The 11318-nt window shown below is 32.9% G+C and overlaps 2 protein-coding genes across 2 annotated transcripts in view; both read left to right on the top strand.

Moving 5' to 3' along the window:
* The first annotated feature begins 4310 nt into the window (after positions 1 to 4310).
* On the top strand, positions 4311 to 9418 carry LOC119831845 (sodium/potassium-transporting ATPase subunit beta-2-like). Its single transcript, XM_038355396.1, has 7 exons — positions 4311 to 4405; positions 5903 to 5953; positions 6331 to 6450; positions 6804 to 6982; positions 7085 to 7171; positions 7650 to 7878; positions 8520 to 9418. Exons 1-7 carry the CDS (start codon positions 4342 to 4344, stop codon positions 8621 to 8623), a joined length of 834 nt encoding a protein of 277 aa, XP_038211324.1. The 5' UTR covers positions 4311 to 4341; the 3' UTR covers positions 8624 to 9418.
* A 1372-nt stretch (positions 9419 to 10790) lies between these two features.
* Positions 10791 to 11318, top strand: part of LOC119838436 (lysosome-associated membrane glycoprotein 1-like) — a 19155-nt gene continuing 18627 nt past the window's right edge. The window contains exons 1-2 of the mRNA XM_038364420.1: positions 10791 to 10974; positions 11126 to 11317. Of these exons, the coding sequence (XP_038220348.1) occupies positions 10917 to 10974; positions 11126 to 11317 (250 nt within the window). The 5' untranslated portion in view covers positions 10791 to 10916. The remainder of the gene's footprint in view (positions 10975 to 11125; position 11318) is intronic.

Here is an 11318-nt window from a genome sequence, read left to right on the forward strand (position 1 = left end):
GGTACGTAGATAGCTGGACAACTGGAATAACATATAGGCAACTTTTTATCCCGATATTCCTACGGGATACGGACGTACGTGGGTTAAACCACGGGGCGCAGCTAGTATTCTATAATATGGGAAGACGATCTATTGGTACATATTTAAGCTTCTCTTTTTACACAGAACGCTATGGTTATCCAAGAATTGATGGTAAGATAAGACATTGGAAGATTCTATTTTTGTATTTTTTAATTCTACACCTTCTATCGTGCCATATCTCTTGGTATTATGGTATCTGTGTATCTAGTGAGTCGAGAAATCGAGTACAATTTCTCACAATAAAGTTCTAGTTAAACACAACTTTATTGATATACATACTATTTATAGTCCTTTACAAACAAAGCAAAGTTTCTTAAGGTTTCAGAAGTTTGAGGGGTAAGATAGTTTGTAAGAACTTAATTGTGCATATTAAAATTACAGTAAATCAATTAATAAGTGGTAAAATAAATCAATGTATTGACACATTAATTACTGTTATTCTAATTATTGTATTGATTTTTTTTTAATAAAATAGTTTATTTATCATAGTAGTAGTAGGGACCTCCTAGTAAGTTTAAGAAAAAACCTGTGTCAGGAGGACCCGCTCTTCCTTAACTTAAGTTTTATAACTTTGATATTGATATATTAAGTACCTAAATAATGACTGATTGATAAAACTCAAACAAACTGAGATATTTAAAGTTAATGACCTAATTACTCCCAAAACTGATATCAATATTACTACAATGAAAGCTCACATAATCGTTACGGCTAGTGACGCAAGAAAGTTCAGTAACACTTGGCAGAGGGTCCCGGCGCCACTCTGTCGGGACCTTCGTCCCCCATCCCTCTGATATTATTGCGACACTGCAAAAACAAACTATCTGAAAGCTGTTCTGCTCCCTGTACATCGCACTTATACTTTTATGTAGCTATTAGTATACATAATAATACATTATCCTACTAATATTATAAATGCGATAGCTTGTAAGGATGTGTGTGCGTTTGTTGCTCTTTCACGCAAAAACTACTAAACCGATTGCAATGAAATTTAGTATGTAGACAGCTGGACAACTGGAAAAACATATAGGCAACTTTTTATCCCAATATTCCTACGGGATACGGACTGTCGCGGGTGAAACCGCGGGGCGCAGCTAGTATTATATAATATAATATGAAACCCCATCAAAATCAGTTGTGCAGTTTTAAAGATTTAAGCATACATAGCGACATAGGGACAGAGAAAGTGACTGTTTTATACTATGTAATGATTTAAGGTCTAGGAAACTGCTATAACTTTTTTTCATTTCTCTTCGACTTACAAGTAAGTTCTTTTTCAACTAATTTCAAAATGAATAAATATTTCCCAACTAGTTTTATGTCACGCAGCCTTGTTTATAAATTAAAACAATTTGTATCAATAATCATATAAATGTAATACATGGCAATTTATTTATTTAAATATTTCAGGCTCATTTTATTCAAAGTTTCGTCTAAATCATTCCAATGGTTCCCGGGGAAAGCTTATGATCAGAATGAAGGGGGCAACGCCACGATACAATAATGTTTAAAATCCAACCAACATTTCTATTTGAATTCACTCTCCCTTTTTGCGAAAATTGGAAAACTTTTAAGGGCATGCCACATCAGGGATTGAAATAAATACAATATAATTTATACTATAATATTATAAAGCTGAAGAGTTTGTTTGTTTGAACGAATATTCTTAGGAGCTACTGGTCCGATTTGAAAAATTCTTTCAGTGTTATATAGCCCATTTATTGAGAAAGGCTATAGGCACGGACGAAGCCGGGGCGGACCGCTAGTGATTCATATTTTCAAAGCGAAATTTTTTTGTTGTTTAATTTCACCAATTAATATGAGTGCTGTATTATTTATATTAGCATTTAATTAATTAGTTTTACATGTACCTTTCTATCTACCCAACGGCGCTTTGAAAGTGCTATTTGTTTGACAAAATAGATACCTATGAAGTATAATTCACTATTTAATAATTATCAATATACAGGAATAAGAGCTTTACTTTACTACTGTAAAGCTTTTAGAATTTAAAACGTACACATAAACTAGATATAAAGATAACTCTTTATTTGCACCAATACAAAAGAACAAATACAAAAAGGTCACAAACACTCGAAACAATAACGCACAAATAGACGGCCTTATCGCTAAGATGGCGATCTCTTCCAGGCAACCTTAGATCGAGGATAAGAGTATACGAGCTATAAGAGGTTAATGGATAGCTAACTAGATAAAAATTTTTGAAAAACTCTCGTCATCAAATGTTATAAATATAATGAAAATCACTAAATATTTAATCTAATTCAACTCTCACGATTTAAAAATAATATCTGCATACTATTTACTTCAATGTAACAGTTAAATATAAAACGACAAGTATTTATTTTCCATACTCATAAAATAGTGCATCCCACATTCAGTTCATTTCTACACTCAGCATTACTTCTCTCTTTAAAAGAAAAATCTAACCATACAATGTGGTATCAGCTTAGGTTCTACTCTGGCGCCGTGCTGTCGCAACCGATGCCCTATATCCGATCTCATCCTATATAGTTTCTACAGTTCAGTCAATAACCTATTACAGTAAATAGGTTTTACAACTTGTAGCGTGGATGATCTCACCTGTGATAGTCGTGAAAAAGGAAAAGGTTACGAATTTTATAGCTGGTCGAAGAAGTTGTAATGTAAATTAACCTTGCAGGTTTATGAAACATTTAACATTAATTTTGCTCTTTTAAACATAAGGTTTTCTCTGCTAAAGTATGGTAGTTGGGGAATAGTTACCTATTCTGTGAGATATTTAAAGAAAATCATAACATATAATATGTTATTTTGTATTAATACGACACGTTTGGAACAAAATTTGTATTATATTTTATATACAATGTTATAACAATTGCATTATTTAATATTTATATAATACAATATAAGTAATCAACCTAATAAATTCGGAAGCGTATAATAAATGTTGATTGCTTATTATTAAAATATGAACATATAATTAAAAAAACAGATTTTTAAATAACGTCTTTGTTGACAAGGCGTATTCCACATTACATAAGACAAAGCTTTGACCCTATAAAATTCAGCAGTATGCCATTTAACAACAAAGCTACGCAATTTGGTCGGTTGGCGCCAACGCTAAGGTTGTGGCGCCAGTCGTCTGTCGTAGCTCAGACATCCCCCTGCCTCAGATGATACATTGATTTTCTAAGTCACCCACATCTTTGTATGTAAATAAGATATTCAGAGTGATTGAACGAATCTTAAAATTATATACTCATTTAGAAACTTTGGAAAAACTTAGGATTTTAATTGGTGTCTATTTATCAATAGTTTAGCTGAAAAATATATCGATAATAATTGTTGATGCTCACCTGCATTTTTATATCTGCGACTATATTGTATGAAACAAAGTGACATTCCGCTATCTGTCCGTCTCTATGTGTGCTTAGGGCTTTAAAATTGCGCAACGGATTTTGATGCAATTTTTTAAGACTATGGTTTCAACTTTTTTATTTATCTTCATACCGAGTTAAATAAAATAAAATGACAAAAATAAAAAGAGTTAGAATTTTATATACAATTGGCGGCCCAAGGCATTTCGTAGATGTATAGGTTTTAGAAAACGCGGGCGGAGACCTAGTTATGATAGAGACGTATCAGTTTTTGATATTATGATGGATAGATAGCATAGGTATTTAGACCAAAAAAATCTAGGCTCTTCAATAATAAACTCTATAATCTATACTAATATTATAACGCAGAAGAGTTTGTTTGTTTGAACGCACTAATCTCAGGAACCACTGGTCCGATTTGAAAAATAATTTCAGTATTAAATAGCCTATTTATTGAGGAAAGCTACTGGCTATATATGTACCACAGACGAAGCCGGGGAGGACCGCTAGTATGAGAATGTTAGAAAATAACAGTAAAAAAACGTGATTAATTACAGCATATGCGACTTTCTATACTTACGCCTGGAGTTTTTAGAAAGCAGAGAGTTTACAATATAAACTGATGTTTAAAAATCTGTATATTTATCTATAAACCTCATAAGAAAAATGAAGCCAAGCTAAGCAAACATATGCTACAACAAAAAATAAAGGCAAATAATAAAATACAACTTGCCATAACTAAAAATCTCGCACACAATACAAGATAATTAGGTTAAAAATAGTCATAGCATCGATGTACTGTGAACACTCCCATTGACCCATAACAGCACCCTAGAACACCACAGTTATCCCCCAGCTCGCTCTGAGTACGGTCGCTGCCATGGGGCTGGACAAACGCACTATTAAGATCATCGCGATCGTCGTAGTGGTGCTACTCGTTCTTGGTGAGATTTCAGCTAGTGTATACGATAGTTGTTTATTTATTTATTTATCTCTTTATTGTACACCAGCGGTGCCCGCGACTTCGTTCGTGGATGTCGAAACTTATAACTATGTTTTTGTGCTAAGCGCTGTTGGAGGATACCAATATAAAGCATTTAAAAAGTAGCGAAATATGTTGTGAAACAGCTTTTTTTTATTTGAGCATAAATTATTTAATAAAAATAATAAATATAAATTCCTGTGATATATATTATGCACATAGAAACATATATAAAGAAATAAACTGAATTAATAAAAGTAATTTGTACCCTTGACGGATTGGTTATAAAATAAATCCTGATTTGAAGTTTCAGTTACTTGTAGAAAGCTTTGTGTGTGCTGTTTTATAGAGTTTTTTTTTATTTATTTTAGGTTCACCAACGGGTATTACATTAAAGAAATTATATCAAGTAAATATATAAAAAAAAAAAAATTAAGAAGTTTTATTAAAATGCCTTGTGGTTTACGTGATTACATTTGGGATTTAAGATAACGAAAATAATTTACGCTGTAACATTGAAAATCTTTAAAAAAAATGCGCTACCCATAGAGAAATTTTAAAGTTTAAATAAAAATATTTATTTTCAGGACATAGTATATTCTGAAAAATCATTCCCCCTTTTTCCTTATTATATTATTATAATTAATAAACAACAGATAACGATCCTTACCATTACATACAATAAATGCAAAAGTGTAGTTTTGTTGTTTGTTTAAATTTTTTTCACGTTGCAACGGACCGATTCTATGTGATTTTTTTATTTGAAGGCAGCTAGGAGGCTAGAAAGTGCCATAGTTTACGGCGCATATATATTTGCGATTCTACTGAAATATAGAAATCGCATTCTAGAAAGTGCAATCTAAAGACGATGAACCTAACACGACGGTACATGCTGTGAGTGTGTGGTGTATATGAGGTGATGATAGTAAAAAATAAACTTAAAATGTAACTGGACACCACAGATAACATAATACGAAACTGGTACTAAAACTAAAGTTAAAAATGTTTATTTCTAATATGGTTCGTCGGTAATACCGTAAGCAAAACAAAGAGCTTGAAGGATTACGAACTAAGTTACATTAAATTGGTGTCGATCTACTGGTATATATTAATGATACGGAAATTATAAAATGCCTCGTCTGTCAGCTCATTACAGTCCCTTGTTCTAGGGCTTCTGGTAGTGAATGAACTGTATAACATCCTACAGGATAAAGTATAATAGAGGCATGCAAAAAACTAAGCTATATAGCTAGTTTTAGACTTTTATTATTTGTTATTCGTTTTTCCTTAATTTGTTATTTATATACGTAAAACAACCGTTAACATAACAATTTATTTAAATATATTATTATCTTGGAATAAAAACTACAAATTGTAAACTAAAACTACTTGGAACTATAAATAGGAGTATCTTATGTACCCTATATAATAATTAACATAAATCCCTTTTTTTCCGCAGGAACCGTCCTTGGGGTACTTCTGGCTATTTTCCTACCATACAGATACGTCGGTAAGCATTCATTCCAGAATTAGATTATAAAAACCTCTAGTATAGTAATATTTGAATATTCTTTGTTCGGGAGACTAGCTCATTTATTTTGTATTGACGTCTTTATATAGACAAATTCAAGATTCCTTGCTTTAACCCGAATTCAAACATTAATTTATTCAATTAAACTTCCCATAGAAGCACTTTTGAATCGTCATAACATAGTTGCAAACTGATTGAAAACTGATTCGGAAAGCAGTTTCTCCAGCGAAGAGCCGGCAAGAAACCGTGTAGATGTTAATTTTTATTTAGCTTTTACGCTCCATGTGGAATAAAGATTTGAAAGTTTTCTAAAGCACCTATACGAATCTAACAACCATCTATATTATTTAAATCAGAACTAGAAGTATGGCCCCGTTCTGACGAGTACAACTACTACGAGCCCCTCATTCACTTCCGAGCAAGTGATCCTGGAAGCTGGCACGTCTGGTATACGCGCATTAATGACTTCCTACGTGGTAAGTGTTTTTAATTTTTAGCTGACTTCTTTATTCGGAATAGGGGTTTTGGAATATAACCTGGTTATAGTTTCTCTCTAAGTCATACATACCTAAAGAACATGTTCCTTTAATGGGAGGTTTTTAGGGTGTGTTAGACGCGGTCTTATTTAATTTTGGCGGCGTCAGTAATAATAAAATATGTCGAGTTTCTATTCAAGTTCAAAATCCGATAAATTTGAATTATTACACAAAATTGACAATTTAGCGATTACGATCTGGGGGGAGGTTCATATGCCCCGCGACACGCTCTGCTATCAACTACTATATCTACTACTAGATAATAATAGACACTTCAACATCTGCATGTTCAGATTATGAGACCACAGTGCCAGAAGAGCCGCCCCGGGCTCCGTGCTCGATACATCGCCACGATCAGCGGCTGGTGGTACCCAACTGTGAACGAGCACTCAACATGTGGGCGCCCTGCAACGCTGATAACTTCTATGGTTACGCGGCTGGGAAACCGTGTGTTTTCTTAAGACTGAACCATGTAAGTGGGTTGTTCGGAGGTTGCTACATGGGATAATACCTTCTTCTTTTCTTAATCTTTGTTTCGTTTTATTTGTTTGGTTTAATCATTTAATTATTACAGATTCACTATTGGGTACCAGAACCGTATAATGTGTCTAAGCCGCTTGGTATTCCTCCAGAAATGCCAAACAATATCAAGCAATTTATGGTAAGATGTGCAAAATATAATTCTAGTGTAGGATTGATATATGATTTTAAAGCCGTATTTACTTTTTTTCTGTAGCATTTTTTTTTAAATAAAATCCTACAGAGCCTTCAAACTGTCACTAGATCAATAGGACCACGCGAAAGGAGGAAGTTTTCTAATTAAAAAAAAAATATATCAAATTCGGTTCATCCAGACGAAAGTTCTGAGGTAACAAATCCAAAAAGTATAGTAGCACTAGCAGCACGCCGTGAGTCATTTACCGTTATTGAAATAGTAAAAACCATCCTATCTTTTAAATTGGATCAAACTTCACATAGTGCGCAGATTTGATTAAAATCGGTTGAGTAATTTAGAAGTTCATAGTAGACAAACAACGTGACACGTAATTTATATATATTGAGATTGAGAACATCAATTATCTGACTCATCACTAAGCCGAGTATTCTTCTTAATTACAAACTTATTCCATAAACCTTAGCAACAACGTCCAGCCCACCACTACGGGGACTTCGTCTGGGTGTCCTGCAATGGGGAATTCACCTCCGACGAGGAGAACGTGGGCCCCATACAGTACATACCCGCCAACTTACCCCCCGGCTTCCCCACCACCCGGTTAAACACGGCCGACCGTATTCCCTATTCGACAAGGAAGCTGCCTGACCAGACCCATGGGCCGTTAGTGGCTGTCTTCTTTGAGAATCCTCGCCGTAAGTATTGGCAAGATCATTTTGTGGATAATAAAATTACGTAAAACGTAATTGCATAAAGTTAACATGAAGTCTCTACTTTGTTTTTAATTTCATTGTAACCGGAAGAAACGTCCCTCAAATATTAAAATGATGTCACAACTCATACTAATAAAATTGTTGATATTTTATAACGAAGGTAAATTTAAAGTATATTAAAATAAAGAATAGAAAATTAGAATATAATAATACACTTTCTGGCATTAACAAGGCTATTGATATTTTCTCAAATACAGTGTAAATTGGTTAAGATTAAACCTTTACCAAATCCCACATGATCAGATAATATTTTCACATTAATTAATCTTTTTGCTGTTAGCTGCAGACTGTGTTTCTGCGATCTAATGTTTATTTTTTTCAGTAATAGTAGCCTAGAATTATGACAGCACTTAGTCCATCATTGAAATTTCATTAAGCTTTCCATCCATGTTACCCGTGTATGTTATGTTAGTGATCCTTGTTGCATTAAATAAATAAATAAAGATACGAGAGAGTCGTGGGATTTTTTCACCAAAATACCTTACACTTTTATTGTAATTATAGCGTTATGTTATCTGTGCTGATATACCTGTAAACATATCTGACTGGATATTATTTTCCAGGTGGCGTAGTTATCAATGTGGAATGCCGGATTTGGACGCGGGATATCGTATACAGCAGCTCCAGCCGTGTTGGACGTGCGCGTTTTGAACTTTACATTGAATAAATATGTATTAAAATAAATGTAATTATACATTATTTTGCATGCTTGATGGATGTGTCATGCAGTGTGAAGTGAATATATTGAGTGAGGCGTGCTACACAAACGAGCGGGAAAATTAAGAAGGAAAACATTTTTTTTATTGATGCAAAGAGGTTAACACACATTACCTACGTTATAAATAAAAATACATAAATTTGTGAAGCACATCTGACATATTATGAGTTAAATTATTTATATATATTTTTACTTAGGTATCGCACCTATATTTAGAAATAAGATGCTTGTGATTTTGAAATTGGATGTTTACCTGAAAACTATTAGATAAGAGTAATAACAGTAATTCTAACTTCAGTCTATCTTCTTCTTCATAAATAAATATATTATAATGTGTTGCCTAAGAATTTGGATAGAAGTTAAATTATAGAATTACATAATATGTATTTCAATAATAAGATTGGAAAATGTGTTGTTAATGCATGCGCAAGTTTTGCTACTTGAAGGTTATATAATATTTACAACAATATTTTGTAAGAACAAATATATTCGTACTTGCTATACTGTAACTTAAATTGTAATATGATGGCGAAATAGAATAATGGTTATATTATAACTAGTCAAAGTCAGAATGGTTTTACGTTACGAAGAAATCAGTCAGTATTTGTTTGTATTCCTTCTTTCACGTCACAACGTGGCGGTTTTGTGCTTTGTGTTTTGTATTTTTTTGTCCGAACCCAGTTAGAAGGCTCGAGTAAAATAGGATTATTTTTACCGCAATAAAACATCTCATTCTCACAGGAAGATTTATTGAGTCAATCATGATGCGCAAGCGCATTCGAATCTCGTCAAAAATTATAAATACCGGTAGATGGCGCTATATCAAATATTTTAAATGTATGACAAATGCTGTTATGCTTTAACCACGCGAACGAAGCCTCGGGCAACAGCCATAATCGTACTGGCTAACAATAAGCCTTTAGTTTATATGAATTTGTTAATTAGATATAGTCATAAACATACCTTTAGGTGGAACCGTAACAGAAAAAACGTTTAATATTATCTAAAATACACATGCCAAAGTATTCTCCACATCAGTTTAAGTTGCCGAGAAAGTTTCCAATTATCAAAGTTTTGACTAAATTAGATAATGTACTACGTATAAATTGAAGTCAGTACTTTTATATTAAAAGGCACCTTAAGATTACTTGCAAAATTGCAGTGTCAAAAAAATTTTATCAGTTACCTACCTTTTGCACACAATTCAATGCATTGATTTTCGATATTGGTAAAACAATGTTTTCAATGTTTCCATGACAAGTATTATCTACATCATATTTTAAGACTAAAGATATTAGCTATCTGCCTACCTATCTTTCCGTTTCTTACTAATTGATTATTATTATTATATATTAGGTTAATTTTAATATTAGGTTAAATTTGTGTAAAACTTTACCGTGCCTTTAATGAATAGCTCATTTAATACACGGAATAAATATAGTACAGTCTCTATAACTTTATATCTAAGCTACTGTAACATGGTACCTACCTTAAAAAAAAACATTCGAAAATAGAAAATGAGTATTATTACAATATTATTATATTGAAAAATGTTCTACTAAAAGCAACCATATATAAAGGATTATGTAAGTATTTATTTTCAATAAAGTTGAAGTAAATATAAATTTAGTTTTAATTACTGTTTTCCCTCAATGTTTCAAAAAACTACCCAGGATGTACCTATCAATTGGTACAGTTAAATATATCGGGCTAACACTACCGTACCAAATTTGTTTTAATAAAATAAATACCTAATAAAAATTATAACTTAATTGCAAATTTTATTCTTAGAATATATATAAGGAATATGTTTTTCCATGATTATGTAAAGTAATGTAAATATTTTATAGTTCGGTACTGCCACGAAATTTAATGAAAAATATATTCCGTGGGTCTTTGGGTATACTGCAGTCTTTAACACACCACAATGCAAAAAAAATAGAAACGGAGATAGATTATGTACTATATAAGTATTTAAAATTGGAGCGTAATAGATTATAACATAAAACACAAGTAATATACTGGATTATAATCACGAATATTATAGTGGCAATACTTGCTATTGACATAACGCATCTGGAAAGAACTGTCTATTGTCTGCCATTTTTTCAAATGTCAAATTTACTGAAATCTCACTCATTTTGTAAAGTGAAGTGGACAGCGAGAGAGCTATTATTTTGAAGCTGCAACGTATTTGTGAGATTTTTTAGCTGAATAAGTGCTTATAACATTTACCTCAAAAATGTCACAACTTAGGTTTTATTTATTTGCCGCTGTGATATGTAGCTTAGCTGTCTTTGGTAAGTTCTAAATACCTAATTTTCGTTTGCTCGTTTTCTTTGTTAGGTACTTATCATGTTTCTACCGATTGTCATTTTTTGCGTTGTACACAATGGACGTTTTGTGCAATAGAGGCTAGACATCGCGTTAAACATTACGATTTAATTGCAGGCAGCAGCGATGGGTCGACAGATAAGACTATACTGATCGACGTGCCTTCCTCTGATGTGAAGACATCGGAGGTGCCAACGACTTTAGAAACGTCTCCTGTCCCAACTGAGCCAACGTCGTCAACTACGACCACTACGCCTGCTCCCACGACGACGTCATCCACGACTCCAGCTCCTACCCCCAAACCCACTCC

Source organism: Zerene cesonia, chromosome 1, assembly GCF_012273895.1.
Source record: "Zerene cesonia ecotype Mississippi chromosome 1, Zerene_cesonia_1.1, whole genome shotgun sequence".
Classification (NCBI taxonomy): Eukaryota; Metazoa; Arthropoda; class Insecta; order Lepidoptera; family Pieridae; genus Zerene; species Zerene cesonia.